Source organism: Myxine glutinosa, chromosome 11 (genome assembly GCF_964187855.1).
Source record: "Myxine glutinosa chromosome 11, kmMyxGlut1.1, whole genome shotgun sequence".
NCBI lineage: Eukaryota > Metazoa > Chordata > Myxini > Myxiniformes > Myxinidae > Myxine > Myxine glutinosa.
Window position 1 is genome coordinate 14,172,508 of NC_136271.1, and position 25,394 is coordinate 14,197,901.

The 25,394-nt window shown below is 45.6% G+C and overlaps 1 protein-coding gene across 2 annotated transcripts in view; it reads right to left on the reverse strand.

Annotated features, from left to right (window-relative positions):
- ISL1 (ISL LIM homeobox 1) overlaps positions 1-25,394 on the reverse strand; it is a 73,753-nt gene that overhangs the window by 31,047 nt on the left and 17,312 nt on the right. For both annotated transcript variants that reach the window (XM_068130191.2, XM_068130190.2), the window contains exon 5: positions 14,827-14,997. In XM_068130191.2, coding sequence (XP_067986292.1) covers positions 14,827-14,997 — 171 coding nt within the window. The remainder of the gene's footprint in view (positions 1-14,826; positions 14,998-25,394) is intronic.

Genomic DNA, 25,394 nt, shown 5'->3' on the forward strand with positions numbered 1-25,394 from the left:
CCCGCCACCAGGTGGGTTCCGGTCACGTGGTTATCTTGCCGTGCAAGTATCTCTGCCATATATCGCTGCATTTTTGTTTTCGCATGTTGGTTATTTTGGAGCTGACGCCACCAGGTGGGTTCCGGTCACGTGGTTATCTTGCCGTGCAAGTACAGTATCTCTGCCGTATATCGCTGCATTTTTGTTTTCGCATGTTGGTTATTTTGGAGCTGATGCCACCAGGTGGGTTCCAGTCACGTGGTTATCTTGCCGTGCAAGTACAGTATCTCTGCCGTATATCGCTGCATTTTTGTTTTCGCATGTTGGTTATTTTGAGTTTACGCCAGCCGCCACCAGGTGGGTTCCGGTCACGTGGTTATCTTGCCGTGCAAGTACAGTATCTCTGCCGTATATCGCTGCATTTTTGTTTTCGCATGTTGGTTATTTTGAGTTTACGCCAGCCGCCACCAGGTGGGTTCCGGTCACGTGGTTATCTTGCCGTGCAAGTACAGTATCTCTGCCGTATATCGCTGCATTTTTGTTTTCGCATGTTGGTTATTTTGAGTTTACGCCAGCCGCCACCAGGTGGGTTCCGGTCACGTGGTTATCTTGCCGTGCAAGTACAGTATCTCTGCCGTATATCGCTGCTGCTTTGTTTTCGCATTTTGGTTATTTTGGAAAATTTCTTAGTTTTAACCATGGGTCCTAAGAAAGTGAGTGCTGTGTAACGACACTTGCCTCACTCATTTTCGAAACATTTTGAAAGGGAGGAAGAAACAAACCTCGTTGGACAGGTTTTTCTTGAAACGCCCTGCAAGTGAAAGCGAGGAAAGTGTGGCGAAAAAGGCAAAAGTTATCCCCTCCACCTCCGCCAGCATCTTCGTCTGATCTTCAAGGTAAATACACTTAATAAAACCAGTTTATTTCTTTACATTGTCTTTTATTATGTACAGTATATACGAGGTCGTGCTTGTTTATACATTATTTGTTATTTATAAAGTACATTTTTCTTATTTAAAAACACGTAACAAAAAAAATTGGTGTGGTTTTTTGGGGGCTGGAACGGATTAATAGCATTTCAATGCATTTTAATGGGGAAATTTGATTTGAGAAACGAGCAATTTGAGTTACGAGCTCGGTCACAGAACGAATTAAACTCGTAAGTCAAGGTTCCACTGTATATATATATATATATATATATATATATATATATATATATATATATATATATATATATATATATATATATTGTGGATATGAGAATTGTGTTTTTTTATTGTGTAGTAAATGGTAAAATATCACCCTCCTTCCTCCAGTTGTGTATAAAGGTCAAAAGGGGCGTCCCTTAGTTAGGTCATATACAATCACGTTAGCCAATCATAGATTTCCTCCTTGTTGGTAGTTTATTTCCTTATTCTATGTAGGTTAAGGCTGTGTCTTCCATTAATTCACACTCCATTGCACCAAATTCAAATAGGTAGTATCCCCTTTCAATTTCCCCAGACCTTCATGGGAATCCCCTTTTGTCAGCCGCATTACAAATTCCTCTGCGCGGTTTGCTGCAGTCCGCTGTTTCTTCGGGCTTGGGTTTTCGCCGCAGCTGCTGGGCGGTTTTCACCGCGACTCCATTAGCCACGAGGTGGGCTCGGAGAAGAGGGGGGAGGAGCCGCCGAATCCAGGGCGTTGGCCGCCCCTCGTCATCAAGGGCGGAGCCAAAAGAGGCCGTGCGAGCCAACCGGCACTGCAGTAGCGACCCGGTAGGCGTGCTCAGAGAGCTCGCGGAAAGAGGTGGAGGCGCGATATAAAACGGGGGCGCATGCGTCAAGAAGGGAGTTAAGCAGATGAGTTGAGTCCACCACAGTTGAGTTGAGCTTTGACGGCAGTTTCGACCCACTGCTGCGAGGCGGCGCTGCCGTGCGGGCCAGATTGAGGAGGGTTGGCGGCCGCTCACCTCGAGCCTTGCCGTTTACACGGACCGGACCCGCATCCTTCCAGCTCTGTGGACCACTTGGACCTTCCCCTCCTTCCAGTCCTTCCATTCCTGCCTGCAATTTCCCCATTCGTGTGAGTTTGCTTGTAGTCTGTTTTGTGTGTCTTGTCCTGGGGTATTAATGAAGACTGCATAGGTAAGCTAAGGTGCACTGTGTCCACTTCTTCTTCTTCTGTTTTTACTTTATTATTCTTCCTCCTCCTTGGTTGCTTTCAATTGTGTAAATAGTAAATAAATCATATTTGTATTTCTTACCCTTTGCCTTTCTTTCCTCTACATCCGTCGTTGTTGTCTTTTCCCCATTGAATACCTGTGGCACGATTTGGCCAACGTTTGAGAATCGGGTCTAGTCTTTGTTAACGGTTCGGGCCGCGGCTGCCATCCGCTCGGCAAATTACCATCTTATCCGCGGTCACGAACGGGGCTGTGCACCGGCCTTTCCGGAGGTCGCGGTGCAGCTTCAGGGACCACGTCGGTCAGTAACAAACGAGGGGACTAATCCCCCCTCAAAGGGGAACCATAGGCCGACGTCGGGTTCCGTAACAATTGGTGTCTGGGAGTGAGATACGGACCTGAAGCGCTTAGCGCGCTCAAATTACGAGTGGGCCAAAATTTTGTTTTATAAAATCCGAAATTTGAAAATCGTGCCATGGATGGTCAAGATGATCGGATGCCGGTGGGGGAATTAGAAGAGGGGTTAGGGGTAACCCAGGACCACAGGGAGGAAATGGAGGAGGAGAACAATGGTGAAGTGGTTGAGGAGGTATCAGGTGCGCAAAATGGCGCCCTCGCGCACGTGGTTGTAGCGGCACCAAATTTAGCTGCGCCCGTGGTCGCAGCAGCTGAGCCCGAGATGCCAATGAATCTGGACCTGTTTATGAAACAGATGATGGCCTTTATGGTAAAAACAGACGATAATTTCAAAGGGATGGAAAACAGAATGGGGGGCCAAATGGGGGCAAAGAGGGACGAAGCAAGGGGTACTAGTGCCCAAATTGGGAAGTTAGACAAGAAATTTGAGGGGTTAGACAATAAATTTGAGGGGTTAGACAACGGGATAAAAGAGGTAAATAATGGGTTAACGGGGCTAGAAAATAAGATGGAAGACAAATTGCGGGCAATAGGGGAGCAATCCACCCGGGAAATTAAACAAATGGGAGAACAAATAGAGGAGGTGAAAATCGGGTTAGAAGGTAAACTGGATGCTCAGAGGGATGAATTAGAACAAATGAGGGCAGCATCTACTAAAGAAATGGAGGAGATGGGGGAGGGAATAAGACGAGGTGTAAGCGAGGAGGGCTCGGGGGTACGCGAGGAGGGCTCGGGGGTACGCGAGGAGGTAAAGCGAGGTGAGAAGCGTATGGAGAAGGAGGTGAGAAATGGGACGGCCAGGTTACAAGGGGGCATAGAGGACCTGACACGGGAAGTAGAGCAGCTGACGGTGGGACAAAAAGAACTAGTGGATCAAGTAGAAAAGAACACTGCGGTACTAGGAGGGTTGAAAGCGACACAAAACGAAATCAAAAATGACGATAACAACGAAGAGGGAATGTCAGATGGTACGTGAGGGACTGACAACGAGGTTGGACGAGGTGACGGAGGCAATGGAGACAAAGGACCGGGAGGTGAGGACGCATATAGAAACGGTCAAGGTGGCCTTAGAGGACGAAATTGAGGAGACGCACCGGGAAATAAAAGAGGTGAAGCAAAAGTTAGAGGAAGTGGAAGAGGGGGTGAGTGAAATTAAGAAGAGACGGAGGGAAACTAAGAGGGAGATAAAGGAGGAGGTGATGGAATATGTACAGGGTCGGTGCTCAAATCGTGATGGTGTGCTCGCTAACCAAATAAAGAGTTTGCAGTTGGCGAAGGAGGTGCGGAGACGAGGTGCCAAGGTGAGTGGTGATATACGCGGAAATGTATATGGAGTGAGGGGAGATTCAGTCGGCTTGGGGGTTGGTTTGGACCCGGGTGTTCGTGAGAGGCCGCTGGTAAGGTGTGCGACAGGTACAGAGTGTATGGACAGAGGAGGTGTTCGAGAATGTCCGACTGTGGTGAGTGTTACAGAGGATGTAACGAGAGAGTGCACACCTGTGGTGAGTGTTACGGAGGGTGTAACGGGAGAGTGTGCGCAAGAGGATGCGCGAGAAAGGTGTGTAACGGACGGGAGTGTGAGGAAAAAGTGCGCGCCGGGGAGTGAGTGCGCTGTCGAGAGTGAGTTGGTCATAGCGCGTGTGCGGGGGGGGGGGCACATGGAAGCGCGTAGTGGGGAGTGTTACAGGGGATGTAATGGAAGCGTGCACACCTGTGGTGAGTGTTACGGAGGGTGTAACGGGAGAGTGTGCGCAAGAGGATGCGCGAGAAAGGTGTGTAACGGACGGGTGTGTGAGGAAAAAGTGCGCGCCGAGGAGTGAGTGTGCTGTCGAGAGTGAGTTGGTCGTAGCCCGTGTGCGGGGGGGCACATGGAAGCGCGTAGTGGGGAGTGTTACAGGGGATGTAACGGAAGCGTGCACACCTGTGGTGAGTGTTACGGAGGGTGTAACGGGAGAGTGTGCACAAGAGGATGCGCGAGAGAGGTGTGTAACGGACGGGTGCATGAGGAAAGAGTGCGCGGTCGAGAGTAAGGGTGAATGCGCGGCCGAGTGTGGTGGTAAAAGTAGTAAGAGTGACACGGAGCGTGAGTTGGTTGTGGCAGGTGAGAGAGGATGCACACCTGGGATGGAAGGATGCACACCTGGAATGGTAGAGCGCGTATGGGAATGCACACTGGAGTTGGTAGTGAGGCACGTGGTTGGGTGTACGGAGGAGAGCACACCTGTGGTTGTCACAGAGGAGGTGACCGAGGAGGGGGCGCGAAGAGGTGTGTTGGTGAGGTGTGCGAACGACGAGTGTGTGCCAAGGTGTGCGGTGGTCAGGTGTGTGACAAAGTCTGTGAGCGGAATGAGTGTACCTGGGTGTGTAAGAGAAGGTGCAATAACTAGGAGCATGGGCGCGGCTGGATGTATGAGCAAGGAACGGAACGCGGGGTGTGAGCATGCAAGTGGAGCATCGACGCTAACCGGGTTAGCGGTTAGACCGACTTATAGCCGAAGCGGGCCCTCGGTGCGTGCCGGGCAGCTTCGTGTGCCGCGGGGACCAGCGGGGATCGTAACCGTGGCGGTTTGGAAAGAACCGCCGTACGCGATCCACGCCGGGCCGCGCTCTGAACGGCCGCGTCCGTGCTCCGCTAGGCGGAACGGGCGGCCCGGTAAGAAGGGTCGTCATGGCGACCCCCTTTTGTTGCGGCGTTCCGGCAGGGCGTGATCGGGCCATTGGACGGCTCCGTGCCGAGATGGTGCGTGGGATCTCGGCCCGAGTAAACCTCCTTCCCTGCACCGAGTGCCGGACGCATCCAACCGCCGGCACCAAACAACCTGCATTCATTGCGCGGCTTTGCGAAGCCGAGCTTTAGAAATGAATTGGCGCACCGAGAGGCTCTAGTGAGTAGACTGTGATGATGATAGTGTTTTGGACCCGAAATTGAAAAGCAAAATTTGATGATTGGCAAGGATTGGCAGAGTGATGATTGGCAGATGATTGGTAGAGTGATTGGCAAATTTTTAATTGGCTGGAATTTGGTGAGCAAAATTTATAGTGAGAGATACCCGATGTGATGGGATGGCAACTCTGTCATCCCTCACAGCGGGGGCAAAGGAGCAATAGAGTTATGGGGTTGGCAGTGAAAACTAGCCCGGGAGGGTTAGGATATCGTGTGTAGGGACCTAGAGATTGACAATAGGTAACGGTAAGATTAGGTAGTGACACTGATACCTGTAGTGGGGACGCAGGTAGATTAGTTTGGATGATAATGACGAGGGAGCGCAATAGTTTAAAGGGGCGACTGGGAAGCGCAAGTTCCAGAGCGGAGTAGTGAGATAAGATGATGCCGTGTGGTTGAGAATCGAAAGTGTAGTGAGCGTGGAAGTGTATGGAGCAGTGAGTAAGGAACGATTGGGATTGCACAGGTGTGCAACTGAACAGGTGTATGGAGTAGTGTATGAGTGAGTGATGGTGATGTGTGTTGTGTTGACCAAATGGTCCAGGAAGGAAGGAGGGTGCAGGTGGCACAAGGTGAGATTGCACAGGTGTGCAAATACAGGTGAATGGAGAATGGTTGTGTGGAATACATGGAGTGCGGAATATATGGAGTATGGAATGGATGGTATGGAGTGAGTATGGTGGAAACTGTGGAGTGGAGTGGATGGTGCGAAGGTGTGTATGGGGAGGATGGACCCCATCACGAATACCCGGGGAGGGTAGTGTAAGTGTTAGGTAGAGGGTACAGGTAAATTGTGGTTGGATATTGGCATCTGTGGTGCGTGGTGGAAGAATGATGGTTGAATGGATGCATTAGTGTTGTGGAAATGGCTGAGCGTGTGGCCTGTTAGTGTGTGTAGTTGAATGAGCACTCCACCACTGTGAGGATGTCGACCAGGTGAGGCCGCAGGTGGGCTCTGGGAGCCGGTAGAGTTGTGGATGGGGCCCGAGGATCCGGAGGACGGACCCGGGTAGCCCAGTGCCAGAGAGGGCACCGAGTGGGGAGAGCGCCAGAGGGCCTTCCCCAGTTAGATAGGTTAGGTTAAGGAGCAGGTAAGCTCGGAGGCAACTACAGTGGTGGAGGTGTGCAGGTGGGTAGACCTGCTGGGAGAGCTGCACGACCCAGCCTGGAAATTGTGCAAGGGCACAGGGAGATGAATCGGGGGAGTGAGACCCCAAATTGATAAGCACCACAGTTTAGTCAATGGGAATTGGTTTTTAGAACCCATAGTGTAAGTTGGCCAATGGATTGGCAGGGAAGACCCCGGGTAGTGTAAAGTGTATTAAAGTCATTTAGAGGATAGTTAAGATTAAGAATCTCCTTGCACCATCTACATCCACTCACCTGAGGTGACGCTACTCCACACCATGCCATGGTTGTTTTGATTATTTTTGTTGTGCAAATGTTTGGATTGTGAGACGCATCATGACGTGGGTGTGACATTGTGCTTTGTGTTCCATCTCTCCCTCCTCATGAGGATTGATGATGAATTGGTGATGGCAAATTTTGAAGTAGAGGGAGTGAAGACGAATTTGGTATAGGGGAAATATGGGGAAGACGTGACAGTAGTGACGAATTTGTAATGTGTAGATTGTTGTACATATGGGGTAAGGGCAAGGGTAGTGTAGGTCACATGTGGGGGGGCGTACGGTAGGGACGAGCTTTCTCACTTCGCTCTCCGTACGCACCTCGTTTTGCATTGCCTTATTGATGTGTACCCGTGACCTTACCCCTCGCTCACCTGTCTTTCCCCCCCCCTTGTCTCCCACACGAGGACTGTGCGCCACTGGGCACCGAGGGGAGCGTGCGGGAGTCCGCCATTGTGCGCCCGAAACTCCCGGAACCAGCTGTCTGCATCGATGCACCACCTTATGGACCACATGTCTGTGGCTGAGCACCATTGATGGACCCCATGGGTTGGGGCATGGCCCCTCTGCTGGAACCGGCCATGAAGGCCCGAGATCTTGCTGGCGGACCTTGGTCACAGGGCACCGATGCCACACAGGTGAACCACAATAGTCGGCCCTGTGGGCCATAAATAAATAAAAGATGGACACATTGTGTGCAGTTTTATTATGTCCAAATAGACCGCCAGCAAAGAAGTTGACAACATCTGGAAGAACCATGGCCAGCAGAGGGAGCCGAAGAGGAAGACCCGCACCAGGGTTTGTTGTTTATATTTTTATTATTGAACTGTGATGACTGTGCACCAAAGGGTGCTTTGTGGTGCTTGATGGTGTTTTGATACGTTTTTGGTGCTTTCTGGTGCGTCGATGCAGGGCAGACTGTCTCCCCCCCCCCCCCCCAAAAGAACAATCACAGGTCCTGGGTTGCGTATTGTAAATAAAAGTAGCGTCAACTGTAAATAATACTCCCCCATCGTAAATGTATAGCTTGAAGCCCATTCCGCAATTCGGTTAGCTGTGGGCGTAAATCTGTTAGGCAGGGTGCAATGGAGCAGCGGGACATATTTATTTGTGTTTTAAAACTGTCACACTCAGGGTCAGGTTAAATGTAGAGGGAACTACACCTACGTGCCACACTAAAAGTAAAGGTAATAGGCCCGGGACGTGCCTAAGAGGAGGAGGGTGCAGTGTTGTGGATATGAGAATTGTGTTTTTTTATTGTGTAGTAAATGGTAAAATATCACCCTCCTTCCTCCAGTTGTGTATAAAGGTCAAAAGGGGCGTCCCTTAGTTAGGTCATATACAATCACGTTAGCCAATCATAGATTTCCTCCTTGTTGGTAGTTTATTTCCTTATTCTATGTAGGTTAAGGCTGTGTCTTCCATTAATTCACACTACATTGCACCGAATTCAAATAGGTAGTATCCCCTTTCAATTTCCCCAGAACCTTCATGGGATTCCCCTTTTGTCAGCCGCATTACAAATTCCTCTGCGTGGTTTGCTGCAGTCCGCTGTTTCTTCGGGCTTGGGTTTTCGCCGCAGCTGCTGGGCGGTTTTCACCGCGACTCTATTAGCCACGAGGTGGGCTCGGAGAAGAGGGGGGAGGAGCCGCCGAATCCAGGGCGTTGGCCGCCCCTCGTCATCAAGGGCGGAGACAAAAGAGGCCGTGCGAGCCAACCGGCACTGCAGTAGCGACCCGGTAGGCATTCCCAGAGAGCTCGCGGAAAGAGGTGGAGGCGCGATATAAAACGGGGGTGCATGCGTCAAGAAGGGAGTTAAGCAGATGAGTTGAGTCCACCGCAGCTGAGTCCACCACAGTTGAGTTGAGCTTTGACGGCAGTTTCGACCCGCTGCTGCGAGGCGGCGCCGCCATGCAGGCCAGATTGAGGAGGGTCAGCGGCCGCTCACCTCGAGCCTTGCCATTTACACGGACCGGACCCGCATCCTTCCAGCTCTGTGGACCACTTGGACCTTCCCCTCCTTCCAGTCCTTCCATTCCTGCCTGCAATTTCCCCATTCGTGTGAGTTTGCTCGTAGTCTGTTTTGTGTGTCTTGTCCTGGGGTATTAATTAAGACTGCATAGGTAAGCTAAGGTGCACTGTGTCCGCTTCTTCTTCTTCTGTTTTTACTTTATTATTCTTCCTCCTCCTTGGTTGCTTTCAATTGTGTAAATAGTAAATAAATCATATTTGTATTTCTTACCCTTTGCCTTTCTTTCCTCTACATCCGTCGTTGTTGTCTTTTCCCCATTGAATACCTGTGGCACGATTTGGCCAACGTTTGAGAATCGGGTCTAGTCTTTGTTAACGGTTCGGGCCGCGGCTGCCATCCGCTCGGCAAATTACCATCTTATCCGCGGTCACGAACGGGGCTGTGCACCGGCCTTTCCGGAGGTCGCGGTGCAGCTTCAGGGACCACGTCGGTCAGTAACAAACGAGGGGACTGATCCCCCCTCAAAGGGGAACCATAGGCCGACGTCGGGTTCCGTAACAATATATATATATATTTATATATATATATATATATATATATATATATATATATATATATATACATATATATATACATATATTATATATATATATATATATATATATATATATATATATACACAGTCATCCCTCGCTATATCGCGGTTCACTTTTCGCGGCTTCGGTACATCGCGGGTTTTTCTCGCTAGTATATGTAAAATTATATCGCGGATTTTTCGCTATATCGCGGGATTTTTCGGTATAAATGTGTTTTTATATACTATTATTTTAAATATTTTTGTGGTAAAATAAGCATTTTCTAGCCTAAAAAATTAAAAAACGTAAAAAAATAAGAAAAATACAGTATTTAAAACATATTACAAGAAATAAAATACTGTACATAGTGTACAGTAGAAAAAGAGACAAAGAGTCGTGCGTATGGAAAACGCAGATGCGGCAGCTTCCACTTGCGCTAGTTACCCACGTATATGGGTAACTGTAATGCTCTTTCTGGCTGTGCAGTACATTCATCATCGTCATCACCTTCATCGTCATCAGTACTGCACAGCTAATTCATCATCATCTTCATCACGCAAGTTGTAGTATTGAAGAGCCGGGGCTCTTGCTTGATACGGACGAAATGACGGGCAAGACACAAACTCGTCCGAGAAGATATTTATTCTCAAAACCAACTCGGGAACACTGAAAAGCCCGTTTATCGGGCTGAATTATAAAGCACAACCAGAAACCGAAAGCCACGCCTCTCAAGCGTGGCGTGCTTGGTGGTCACGTGATCAACAGGTGTAGCTGATTATACTCGCACGCGCGGCACGCTTTGGCGGTCACGTGACCAGCCACTCTGGCGCCGGGGATCCCCGCCGGTGACGTCACCGGCTGGAGCAAGGAGATTCTAATGCTGGTCTTGCTTGGGGAACCCATGGGTCGCTATAGTATCTTCAATGGTGAGTACCCATTAGAATTTTATATGTTGTTAAAATTACGTATGTTTAAGAGTGTAAAAAGTGTTTAAGAGTATAGGAAGTGTTTATAAGAGTATGGGAAAGGTTAATAAGAGTGTGGGTAGGGTCATAAAGCTTTAAAATATATATAAATAATAAAATAAAAATATGGTCGCTACTTCGCGGATTTTCGTCTATCGCGGGGGGTTCTGGAACGTAACCCCCGCGATAAACGAGGGATCACTGTATATATATATATATATATATATATATATATATATATATATATATATATATATATATATATATATATACATATATCATATAATACCAGTATACATTATACCATTTAGCTATCCTTTATATATACAGTATATATATATCTATCTATAATTCCACTAATCTCTGTGTGTGTGTGTGTGTGTGTGTGTGTGTGTGTGTGTGTGTGTGTGTGTGTGTGTATGTGTGTATGTCTGTGTGTGTGTTTGTTTGTCTGTGACCGCTGTTTCTCGACAACCACGGGTCCGATATACTTGCAACTTGCCAGGTATATTGCTGGGGACCCGAGGATGTGCCTTTTCAAGGTTTGAAATTAATCGGACAAGTAGTTACCGATCTATGTCCAAAAAACGATTCAACCAATCAGAGAGCAGCGAGCTATCACGTGTGCCGAACGTGCCGAACAGACTCTGCCTCGGACGGCACATTTGAGAGCGTATTCATTTATTTCACGTTGGCAAACTATGTTGGCGTTAAACTATGTTTTAAAACTAATTAAAACTAATTTGCGATTCATCGTAACTGCGATATGCGACCTTCCGGACAGTCAAATGAGGACGTCACTTCCGGACTTACGGATAGTCATAGTGACGCTGAACGTGGCGAGCAGACGCTGCCTCGGACGGCACATTTGAGAGCGTATTCATTTATTTGACGTTGCAATCTGTGTTGATTGTTGTAAGGTACGATCGATTGTAGTACATACATATTTATATTTTGTACATATTCATTACGGGCACGTCACGGGTACGGGTACGGTACGGGTACGGTACGGGTACGGTTCCGGGTACGGTACGGTTACGGGTACGCCACGTACGGGCACGTCCTAGTATATATAAAATGTAATATATATATTTAATATATTATATTTATTATAATATATATTCCTTATTAATATTATATTACTAGCCGAAACCCGTGGAACATCCACGGAAGGGAGGATGTGGTGTATGGATAGAGTGTACCATTACGGATGGCATAGGGGATTTGCTTGTCCGAGTAAGAGTTAGGAAGAAAGATGAGAATGAAGAGTGCGTATATGAACAACGATCGACGACACCGGCACAAATGCATGCTCTGGATTGTCCACTCAGTGGACGGCTTGCTTTCGCCTTCGCCTGTCCAATCAGCGGACGGCTCGCTTCGCCTTCGCCCAGCAGACGCCAATACGATGGCGTCGTAAGATGGCGTCGTATCGGCAGTTAATCGGATGCTTTTGGGCCCCAACGTCGGCCAATTCAGATTTTTCGAGTATGGCTGTACGTGATAAACAAAGAGCGCGGTTCGTAGATCGTAAATCCATTAGTGCCATGGGCATCGGGTCACTGGGTGCGGCGTAAAAGGGATAACAAAGTCGAGTCCTTACGCTATTATTATATACATAATATATTCATCTATCCTTATTCATCTATCCAGTAACCTAATATATTCATCTCCTTATTATATTATATATTATAATATATTGTAATATATATATTATAATATATTATAATATATATTATAATATATTATAATACATATAATATGTATTAATATAACCAGACCCTGGTGTTGGGCTAGCGGCTAGGGTGCCGGCTTAGGATCCTAGGATCCTGGGTTCGAATCCCAGTCGATCGCTGAATTAACGCCAGGGGGGTTGACTCAGCCTGTCATCCTTCCGAGGTCGGCTAATTGAGTACCAGTTCACTGGTAATTCCCTGTTTGTCGTTAAAGGCAGCAAAAAGGGTTGGCGTCAGGAAGGGCATCCGGCTGTAAAACATTGCTTCAAAAAGGGGACCGAAAAACAACAACAACCACGGTTCCCGAAAAAGGCCAACCCCCGCTTTGCGGGGAAAAATGGCCTCTAAAGGTGGTTATTTTTTTAATATATATAATACATATATATAAATATATAAATATATATATATCATACACACATACATACATATCCCAATATCCCAATTTTAAAATATGTAAAAAAAAAAATCGTTTTATTAATAATAATAATAATAAATCTTTATTGTCCCATATTCAGGGAAATTATTCTTCCAGGGAAATCAGGGAAATTCAGGGAAATTAATGGTTTAAAATCGCAGAATAGTTCATGCTGGGTTGGGAGGGGAGAGGGGAGAATGGGTAAGGGGCATGGCTGGTTTGGGAGGAGGAATTGGCGGGGTGTCTAGGAGGGAGGCTGTTGAACTTGTGATGTCAGGATTAACCCTTTTTAAGAAACCACGTTAAATTAGGTTTTCAACAAAAGTCAAAGAGAAACCTCCCCGCAGGTCCTACATCGATTCCCTAATAGCCTTATGTGTTTGTAGTGATTACAGGGATCACATCTCACATTCAGCAGGGATTGGTCCTGTATCTGTGAAGTGGGAAAAATGACATGCCAAGGGTCCTTAAATACGTTGCAACTATTATTATTCACTCACAATGTGAAATGTGAGAAGTCAGATAAAGGAACGAGGGATGGGATGCTCAATTAAAAGAGAGAGAAAGAAAAAGAGAAAGAAAAACAGAAAAAGAGTGTGTGTGTGTGTGTGTGTGTGTGTGTGTGTGTGTGTGTGTGTGTGTGTGTGTGTGTGTGTGTGTGTGTGTGTTTTTTGTTTGTTGTTTTTTCATAAAGGAAAATATAACTTGGTCCCCAAAAATCTTCTTTTTTGTTAAACTGCATTTGGAATCTAATTTGCATTCATCAACATTGGAATCTCCATCTAGCTTCCCCGCAAACCGCACGGCTCAGAGAGGTTTGTGGAAAAATGCTTTCAATCTCGCGCAGAAGGATTTTAAAGAGTATGAATGCAAATGCACTTAAAGTTAATTTTGTTTTTAGGCTCATAGGAGTCTGGAAAGGTATTTGTGTCAATGAAAGCATTTTTAACTAGAAAAGCACCTGGTAGAGCACATACCTAGCCAGGTTGAACAGTTTACGTTTAGCATCCCACTGATAGGCGGGATCTGCATCCAGACCCGAACCAAAATAGAATCATCTTGTTATTGTCACATACCAAACCTGTCCACCAAGTTTCATCCAAATCCGGCCATAACATTTTTAAATACTGTACTACTGCATATGTCGTTTTTGGCCCAATCTCAATGGTGAAGAATTACTTTCAAATTCTAGTATCGGATCGGGATCCGGATTTTCACCAAAATATAATTCATTCAATCTGGATCTTCACCCCACTCTCCTCCCTCCCACCCCCCCTCCCACCCCCCCCCCCCCCCCCCCCCCCCCCCACCAACCTCCAAAATCTTCCATTAAGCAATCTATCAACATACTACTTTACTTATATCACATGACTCTCATCTTCCTGCATCTATTAATTAGAGTAATAAAATACAATGTGTGTGTGTCTCCTCCATCACTCCAAAACCATGAAACCTATCAGCCTCAAACTTTGCATGCATACTAAGAGAATTCCAATGGAATGCATGAATAAAAAACTGGGTATTTGGGTAAATGTAAACTCCCCTTTTGACGATAATTAACGGGGTGCTCATCACAAAAAAAAACAAAAAAAACAACAATAAGCCTTACGAAAATGGCACACCACCTTTGTCAGCTCTCTGTCACATCGTTGGGTTCTTAAGCTGACCTTGGAACCACGATGACCTCTCATGGAATAATTAAAGTACAGTATTTAATCGAAATCTGGCTTCGGATTTGAGGATCGGATCCCGTGGACTAAATAAGAGTTGAAATCTGGAGTGAAATCTGGAAATGTTAAGAAATTAGCGATTCTTATAACTAGGTGTATATATGTAAGCCAGGCTGTCATCCCACCTTCTGCACTGTTTTCTTAATTCATAAGCCCTGCGCTACATACAGTACAGTGGTAAATCATGGGCAAAAAAATAATAAAAGTGTGTGTGTGTTTGTTCAGTCCCGCACTACATACAGTACAGTGGTAACTCACAGTAAAAAAAAAAAAAAAAGCCCCAAGGTGGCTGACGGTCATATCTTGAGGTTGTAGTTCTCAGACCTCTGCTGATTTTGGGGGATCCCCTTAAGTACGCAGTTGTGTAGGATTTTAACAAAACTTTTTTTTTTTAAACATCGGTGTACCTGCAAATTTCGTTCTCGAATGTATGACGACTATCGTACATATTCTCAGTGCTTCGACTGCAAGCTTTAAGTACCTTTTCTTCAGCAATACCAATCGGCAGAGCAACGTTGCTTACCAGTTGTTGAAAAGGTCCCTGTTCGAGCTCGCTCTGGAGAGCAAAATCCGTGAGCGCTTTCCATGGCGGCTGATGGTAACTCTGGACCTCCACGGTGCTCACTTGCAAACCGCCGTCTTGGCGAACAGGCGAACCGGCCACCAACGGTGTTCCCGTCATGCCCTGCAGATTCTGCATACACGGCGGGTATTTGGTCATTCGTACATCCCACGCACCGCACGGGACTCGGTACAATCTATGCACGAGATATCAAATTTGGTATGTCAAAAAGATCCCTCAAGAAAGGTCCGCAGGGGAATACATGAAAAAAATATACAAGACCGAAGTCGATGGCGTGCCATCGCAAATCCCCACGCTTCCCACCTAAAGCAAAGTTGAAAGATGGCAATCAGTTCCACCAGGTGTGTAACGACACCAATATCACATTTTGAGTAAAAAAAAAAAAATCCGTTTTGACCCCTGTGACCCTAAATCCCACCCCCTGGGGCATGAACAGGGGATTCATATTTTAAAAAATTACATATTTATTGCGTTCCCCAATGTTGATTAATTACCCGTAGATGCATTTTTTGATATTTGACCTTTTGACCCCACCACAGGGCTCCAGGGTCAGGGCCAAAAATGATACTGCTCTCACACCATTCTTACCATGTGATGATCATACCGACCAAGTTTGGTGAGTTTCTCCTCAACCATTTAGGAGGAAAGAGCATGACGGACGGACGGACAGACAGACAGACGGACGGAGCCGATTACAATATCCCTCCGTTTAAAAAAAATAAAATCGTGGGGATAATAATCTACATTTATTATCTATCTATAATTCCAGCAATCTCTGTGTGTGTGTGTGTGTGTCTGTGTGTGTGTGTGTGTGTCTGTGTGTGTGTTTGTTTGTCTGTGACCGCTGTTTCTCGACAACCACGGGTCCGATATACTTGAAACTTGCCAGGTATATTGCTGGGGACCCGAGGATGTGCCTTTTCAAGGTTTTAAATTAATCGCAGAAGTAGTTACCGAGCTATGTCCAAAAAACGATTCAACCAATCAGAGAGCAGCGAGCTATCGCGTGTGCCGAACGTGGCGAACACACTCTGCCTCGGACGGCACATTTGAGAGCGTATTCATTTATTTCACGTTGGCAAACTATGTTGCCGCTATGTTGGCGTTAAACTATGTTTTAAAACTAATTAAAACCATTTCATGTAAATAGAGGGGGGGGGATTGTCACTGTACTCGCAAGCCGTTCGCCGTTCGCTTTGGCGTTGCGAATGGACCAAAACATTTCATGACCCAAACCATTTCATGTAAAGCGTTCGCCGTTCGCTTTGGCGTTGCGAATGGACCAAAACATTTCATGAACCAAACCATTTCATGTAAATAGAGGGGGGGGGATATAATTTTAGATATATATATATAGTACGGGCATGCCCTAGTATAAAGAATAAACTTTGTCCACTTGTATTTTTATTGTAAAGGAACTTTATTACAGAGGTCCATGATTACCAACCTATGGTTGTTTGTCCATGTTCTATCCTTTATAAACACCGAGCTTCAAGCGAGGAAGCTGCAGTTACCATATAAAACCTTTACCATGACTCGGTCGGGGTTTGAACAACCGACCTCACGGACTCAGAGCAGACACTTAAACCATTACGTCATCAAGTCTGGTTTAACGAAAGGAGTAAATCGAGAAACATACGAGGGTGGACAAGCAAGTCCGTCTCCTAACCTAAACTAGCAAAATAACGTCTCCGAACCTAAACTAGCAAAATAACGTCTCCTAACCTGAATTAGCAAAATAACGTCTCCTAACCTGAATTAGCAAAATAACGTCTCCTAACCTAAATTAGCAAAATAACGTCTCCTAACCTGAATTAGCAAAATAACGTCTCCTAACCTAAACTAGCAAAATAACGTCTCCTAACCTAAATTAGCAAAATAACGTCTCCTAACCTAAATTAGGAAAATAACGTCTCCTAACCTAAATTAGGAAATAACATCTCCTAACCTGAATTAACAAAATAACATTTCCTAACCTAAATTAGGAAAATAACATCTCCTAACCTGAATTAACAAAATAACATTTCCTAACCTAAATTAGCAAACTAACGTCTCCTAACTAAATTAGCAAAATAACGTCTCCTAACCTAAATTAGGAAAATAACGTCTCCTAACCTAAATTACCAAAATAACGTCTCCTAACCTAAATTAGCAAAATAATATCTCCTAACCTAAATTTGAAAAATAACATTTCCTAACCTAAATTAGCAAAATAACGTCTCCTTATGTAAATTAGAAAAAATTTACTTAAAGATTACATTTATTGTAAACAGAAAAAAAAATGTTGCGTTTGTCGTTTTTCAATGACTTGTGTTGGGCCACGGACTTCCTGATCACACTGGTATTAAAAACTTGTCTATTATCAGGTTTTTGTCCATGAAAAGTATACAATATTATGGCAAATTGTGTTAAGTTATTTTGTTAATGCTAGTTATCAAATAACTTTTCAACATCCTTTTATATCGTGACGCCAAACACAAGGTGTTTGCAGAACTCGGGGTCTTGTACCAAACTATGAGAGACCTGTACTCGGGATGTCATGTCGTTTACAACTGTGAAGGAACTTTACTTGGACAACCGCACGGTGCGTTAACCTCCATTCGGGCAACTACACGGAATGTTAACCTCCACTCGGACACCGCAAGGTGCGTTAACCTCCACTCGGACACCGCAAGGTGCGTTAACCTCCACTCGGACACCGTAAGGTGCGCTAACCTCCACTCGGACACCGCAAGGTGCGTTAACCTCCACTCGGACACCGCAAGGTGCGTTAACCTCCATTCGGGCAACAACACGAAATGTTAACCTCCACTCGGACACCGCAAGGTGCGTTAACCTCCACTCGGACACCGCAAGGTGCGTTAACCTCCATTCGGACACCGCAAGGTGCGTTAACCTCCACTCGGGCAACCGCGCGGTGCGTTAACCTCCACTCGGACACCGCAAGGTGCGTTAACTCACACCTGAGAGAGTGTGGTCCCCTCACCAGATTTTATTTGTGGTTTTTTTTAAAACACCGTTTTACTCCAATCATGTTGAACAATTCCACCCGTTGAACGGTTTTCAAAGGCTGTCGGCACGAGCTTTCGAAGGAATGATTGATGGATCCATTGGAAGAGAGCACAGTCCCTATTTTGATCACATTATCACTCTCGGAGGCCAAAGTACCAATAATCGCACCCACGTCGCCTTCACACAAACAAAGTGGCGTTTACACGTTTACAACGAACAAACCTGTTCAACCTCTCGGGGAAAAAGAGAAAATCGTCGGAGTTTCACTGGATATAAGCGGTTCAATCGCACTTCCAAATAAATAGTCCTTTCAAGGTCGTGTGTTTGTGTGTGCGTGTGCGTGTGCGTGTGCGTGTGTGTGTGTGAATGTGTGTGTGTCTGTGTGTGTGCGTGTGTGTCTTTGTGTGTGTGTGCTTGTGTCTTGTGTGTGTGTGTGTGTGTGTGTGTGTGTGTGTGTGTGTGTGTGTGTGTGTCTTTGTGTGTCTGCATGCGTGTGTGTCTTTGTGTGTGTGTGCTTGTCTTTGTGTTTGTGTGTGTGCTTGTGTGCTTTTGTGTGTGTATGTGTGTGTATGTATGTGTCTGTGTTTGTTTGTGTGTGTGTATGTCACATGACCCGACTGCCAAAGCGAGTGATGTAAGAACGTCACTTTTCAAAATGTGCACACACAAATAATACAAGGTTCAACAAAATCACAGGAACAGATCGTCACCGGACTCGTCGCGACATCTTCCGAGCGTCCGACATAAATTATTATGATAGATATAATTGCGCGATGGAACGAACGTTAAACATCCCCGTGAATAATCTATGTACATCCCCCGTGGAAGTCCGGGCAATGGATGCACTGAGCGAGTTGAACGGATGTACCGAGTGCACTGCGTGGATCCAGGATGCATACTCAGGATGTACCGGGTGCACTGTGTGGATCCAGGATGCATACCCAGGATGTACCGGGTGCACTGCGTGGATCCAGGATGCATAGAGAGATGTATACCCAGGATGTACCGGGTGCACTGCGTGGATCCAGGATGCATAGAGAGATGTATACCCAGGATGTACCGCGTGCACTGCGTGGATCCAGGATGCATACAGAGATGTATACCCAGGAAGTACCGAGTGCACTGCGTGGATCCAGGATGCACAGAGAGATGTATACCCATGATGTACCGGGTGCACTGCGTGGATCCAGGATGCATACAGAGATGTATACCCAGGATGTACCGCATGCACTGCGTGGATCGAGGATGCATAGAGAGATGTATACCCAGGATGTACCGGGTGCACTGCGTGGATCCAGGATGCATAGAGAGATGTATACCTATGATGTACCGGGTGCACTGCGTGGATCCAGGATGCATACAGAGATGTATACCCAGGATGTACCGAGTATGCCGCTTGCTATGCTTCATGCATGTTACCGAGCGTGCTGTGTGTGTCCGAGATGCATTGAATATGCTGCACAGATCCGGAATGTCATGGATGTACTGAGCGTGTTGTGTAGATCCAGGATGTACTGGCTGCGCTATGTGGACCCATGATTATCGAGCATCCTGCATGGGCCGGGATGTACCGAGGGACATGTATATATGTATATGTATACACTACCAGTGCCATTAAGGATCCACTCGGCGACTCGACTTTCACAATTGGCCACAGAATCTGTGCACACAGGTGTTTGTGCCGCTGTTTTTACCAACTAGACTCGTGCTAAATAAAAACATCATTTGGGGATAAATATCGATGCTTGAAAATGAACCGATATTATGAACCCATTAAAAGAGAAGGATTCATGAGATGATGTTTAAAAGTGCATTTTCTAGATCGATGTATCCAACCAAATATTCCATGCAGGTTTTTTGTTGTTGAGAAACTTTGTGCGGCTCAAATTAAAATGTACGGAAGCTTCTTTTCTCGCTCTCCATTGAGTTTCGTACATTCCAGCCCATTATATACCGCTATCCACTCTTCATCACAGGTCAGAAGCCACAGGTATTTTCTATCAGTCCCTATGAACGCCTTAACAAAAACCTATATGCACATGATACCAAAATAGTTCAAAACATATACACACACACACACACACACACACACACACACACACACACACACACACACACACACACACACACACACACACACACACACACACACACACGGTCAACAGTTTTAGAACACCTCAATTTCTCCAGTTTTTATTGAAACTTATGCAGTTTAATGTCCAATGAATAACCTGAAATGGTACAAAGGTAAGCAGTAAGCTGCTCGAAGTTAAAAAAAAAAAGAAAAAAAAAGAAGAAGAAGAAGTTTAGGTTAGCAAAAACGGGAAAATAATGTAAATTGCACAGTTATATTGTAAAAAAAATGAAAAGGCCTTCTTCAGGGAACAAGTAATGGGTTAACAACTTACAGCTGTTCTGCAGAAATGTAGGTAAATTAAGCCTTGAAAGTTGATGCAAACAATTCCGACAGGTGTCCCAACCTCTGCTGATTAATTGATTACAAACCCCCTGTCTGTATAAAAGCAGTATTGGAACAGACTGTTATTACACCCTCTGAAGCATTATTTGGACAATATTGCACTTCAGGAAGTAGTATATTGGAAACTGGAGGAAACTCTGACAGGAAGAGGTCTGGAAGACCCAAAGTCACAACAGAATCAGAAGACAAGTTTCTGAGAGTCAAAAGCCTGCGTGATAGGCGGCTCACAGGACAACAGCTTCAAGCACAGCTTAACACTGGTCGAAGTAAGCAAGTCTCAGTTTCAACTGTGAAGAGAAGACTTCGAGCTGCAGGTTTGACAGGTCAAGTGGCAGTAAGAAAGCCATTGCTAAGATGGCAAAATAAGAAAAAGAGGCTTGCCTGGGCCATGAAGACTGGAAGAAGGTCTTATTGACCTATGAATCAAAATTTGAAATATTTGGTTCATTACGCAGGGTTTTTGTACACCGTCGAGTAGGCGAAAGGATGGTTCCTCAGTGTGTGACACCAACTGTCAAACATGGAGGAGGAAGCGTGATGGTCTGGGAATCTTTTGCTGGATCCAGAGTCGGCGACTTGTACAGTGACTGGCACCCTGAACCAAAAGGGCTACCACAGCATTTTGGAGCGCCATGCAATACCCTCTGGTATACGCCTAGTTGGTCAGGGGTTCATCCCACAGCAAGATAATGACCCTAAACACACCTCCAGGCTATGTCAAAACTACCTTCGAGGAAAAAAAAAAGACTATAGGCTTCAAATCATGGAATGGCCAGCACAGTCTCCAGACTTAAACCCCATTGAGCTGGTTTGGGATGAACTGGACAGAAGGGTGAAAGCAAAGCAACCTACAAGTGCAACACATTTGTGGGAACTTCTGCAAGTGTTGGGAAGAACTTCCCGAACAATATTTGATTTCCATTGTAGAAAGAATGCCACGAGTGTGTTCGGCGGTTATATCTGCAAAAGGTGGCGACTTTGCCGAGTCAGAAATTTAAATTAAATTTTGTTAAACAAAATGATTCTATGATTTTTTTTTATCACCAATTGTTTATTTGTATACGGATAAGTATACGGACTTGCCTCCACTGTGTCTATCCTAAAATGGGTGTCCTGTGTATTAGCATTATTTGTGGCTGATAAGATCCCACTGTGTGTTTTATGAAGAATCGATGATCCGTCGCCGGCACCTTCAACAAATTACAAACTCCAGCACACTCAGTCGAGTATACTATATGACCCATGTTGAGGAGTGGCGACCCGTCCAGGATTGTAACCCAAGTCAAGAAACTGTTTCGCCAAAACAGAAGCTCCGTATGGAGACCAGAAAATGATGATGATGATGTGTAACCTGGATCTGAATCTCTGTCCGGCCATAAACTGTCATCCTGGTGTTCGACATGCAGGAAATTCATCAACGTGTGTACCATCCCTCAGATGGCATATTGAGCTGGGTGTCCCATCTGCCAGCATTAGAAAGCAGATGTTAAAGATCCCACAAGGTCCTTGGTGAAGAGTAGATTTGTTTCATGGGATTTGCCCTAAACAAGGTTGAGAGCCACTAAATGTGAATGGCTACAGCGAAAAAGACGAGGAAGAACTGCCAGAGCCCTCACATAGTCCTGAAACAAGGAAACGTCTTCACAGGACCACTGTGCAGGTGTAGGTATCTAGGCCAGGTGGAAAAATAAATTTCCTACCCCCATTGGGTGTTTTTTGGGAGACACCATCTCCGTACTGGATGGAAGTTGACTCCCGAAGGGAGCTCATCCGACTTTTGTCAGGTGTTGTTTTTAATCCTGGCAGGTTGTCACCATCACCCTCCCCACCAGCAAAGCCTGTGAGCGGTGTCAGTTAAGTCGCCAACAACCTGACCATGTGGCACTGTGGCAGGTAGCACTGTGTTGCATGTTACCAGTGGCAGTCCCAAAAGACTAACCTGACCAGACACACATATGCAGAATGTACATTTTTAAAGGTCATATGTCACGTGGTGTGGCAGCCATATTAGCTTGAAAGCCAATAATTAAAGAAATTCATTCTTTGAAACCGCTTCACCGATCAATGTGAAACCTGTCATGGCAGGTGAAAATGTGATACTTGAAAACAGCTGAAGGGATTTAAATCAAACTTGTTGTTTTTAGGACAGTGAAGGAGGGCATCTACTCGTTGTGGGACGATGTGGAGGCATATTGGCGACACAGTCGCATTGCTCTAGTTTTACATACTAAGTGTGCCGACCAGTTGCTTCACTGATGGATTTAATCAATACTAGGGCATTGCCCGTACGTGGGTGCCCGTTCCTTGCCAAAAAAAAAAAAAAACGCTACCCGTACGCTCTACCCCGCCCGTACGCCCGTAAACAAAAAATAACAACGCTCTTCGCTTCCGCCCTTCGCTCTGACTGAATTGGGAGAAATAATGCGCATAAGAAATCGAATTACGTACCGTAATGGCGGTCAGCTCGTAACGCGCACACTGTCCGGAAGTTCGCATTCGCATATCTATCTATCTATCTATTAATGCCCATTTATTCAATTATCGCCAACGTATTTTGGCTTTTTGCAATTTAATCGCAAGGAAAAGTAGAAAGAGAAGAGGGAAAAAAAGAAAAGCCTTGCCTTGCTGCAAACAGCTGCTGCAAACAACAACAACATGGAAGGCTGCACTGTCCGGAAGTTGGCATATCGCAGTTACGATTATTTTAGTGTTAATGGCCAATTATTCAATTAGCGCCAACGTATTTTGGCTGTTTGCAATTTAATCGCAAGGAAAAGTAGAAAGAGAAGAGGGAAAAAAAGAAAAGCCTTGCATTAACGCATTAACGCTTGCATTGCATTAACGGTTCGGCACACGTGATAGCTCGCTGCTCTCTGATTGGTTGAAGCGTTTTTTGGACATAGCTCGGTAGGTACTTGTCCGATTAATTACAAACCTTGAAAAGGCACATCCTCGGGTCCCCAGCAATATACCTGGCAAGTTTCAAGTATATCGGACCCGTGGTTGTCGAGAAACAGCGGTCACAGACAAACACACAGACACACAGACAGACACACAGAGATTACTGGCATTATAGATAGATACATCAAACATGATGTTATACTTCACAAACACAATGCATGTCTATCTGTGAATCACAATGAGGATGTAAAATGAAGTGATGCATGAAAAAGTAGAACGACACTGTAGAGACCATACCTCCACCAGGCTGAACAGTTTAGGCCGTCAGGATTTATATCCCACTGACATGTACTTCACATATTTTTCTATTGTTTCGAGAGTTATTACTACACATAATTTTGTGTGCTCCTTCAATACTAAAGGGTTCCTGCTGTCGTAGAATAATAAACGTTACCGTTCGAACCACTACATTAAACTCCAATTCCAGCTTATTCTTAACACGGTCATCGTTACGATTAAACGGGTACATATTTTGTTCCAAATAAATTGACCATAAGGTTTCCATCAGTACCATTTTATAATGCAATGACACACACACACACACACACACACACACACACACACACACACACACACACACACAGCCACACACACACACACACACACACACACACACACACACACACACACACACACAGAGAGACACACACACACACATACAGACACACACACCTTTTGTTTATTTATAACAATTTAACCAAGTGTCACCCTTAACTTTTGCACTTCCTGGTAGGCCATGTATATATCAATCCTAGTAATATGCTTAAGTAAGAATCATTTACTTGTTTGAGTGGATTGAATAATTTAACCTTTTCCTTATTTTTGATGTGGGCATTTGTTTGAGGAAGCATTGAAAATGTATAATTGTTGGGGGGTAGGGAGGGTGGTGGGGGGTACAGGGGTGGGTTATTGAAACGATTTGTTTTGTCAAACTACATTACTGACCTAAAGGGTCACCCTTTGTGAAAGATACCTTTTATGTCCAACACATACGGGTAGGCAATACTACAGGCCCCAAACTGGGTGGCCATATTGAAACTGAACCCAAGCAGAAAGTCTTTGTGCACTCATCAATCAAATGCTACAAAACCAAAAGAAACTAGAACTCACTCAATGGAGGTTTCGACTCACACTGTTGTTTTGTCTTGGTGCAATACACCGCCTTCCCCTCCCCCTCCGAGACCTCTCACGTTTACAGTTGCGTTGCCACGGTGTGAGTAAATATGTTGCTGCACTAATTTTACTTTTACGTTCTTCCCTTTGACCACCAAGTTGAACTCGTCAGATACATTCACAATATGAATCTGGGTCAAATTTGACGATTCTAGCTTCCCTCATTGTCCGGTTATTCTGCCGACAAACAAACACAGACTGAATCGTCGCAATACTGATGGGCCTGGCTTAGGCCGCAGCATGAGGATCATCGCAATACTGATGGGCCTGGCTTAGGCCGCAGTGTGAGGATCATCGCAATACTGATGGGCCTGGCATAGGCCGCAGCATGAGGATCATCGCAATACTGATGGGCCTGGCATAGGCCGCAGTGTGAGGATCATCGCAATACTGATGGGCCTGGCTTAGGCCGCAGCATGAGGATCATCGCAATACTGATGGGCCTGGCTTAGGCCGCAGCATGAGGATCATCGCAATACTGATGGGCCTGGCTTAGGCCGCAGTGTGAGGATCATCGCAATACTGATGGGCCTGGCTTAGGCCGCAGTGTGAGGATCATCGCAATACTGATGGGCCTGGCATAGGCCGCAGCATGAGGATCATCGCAATACTGATGGGCCTGGCATAGGCCGCAGCGTGAGGATCATCGCAATACTGATGGGCCTGGCATAGGCCGCAGCGTGAGTAACCAGAGAATGTGTTTAAGGAGGAGCCTTGTCTGGGTATTTGTTTAGGCAAACCCTTTCATACACCAAGTCACTGAGTGTCACCCCCTTATGTATTAAAGAACATTTTAATAATGTAGCATTATATGTATTTCATGTTACATATATAACCCGATTTCATTTCTGTTCCCAGCTGTGTGTGTGCGTGATGTAATTTT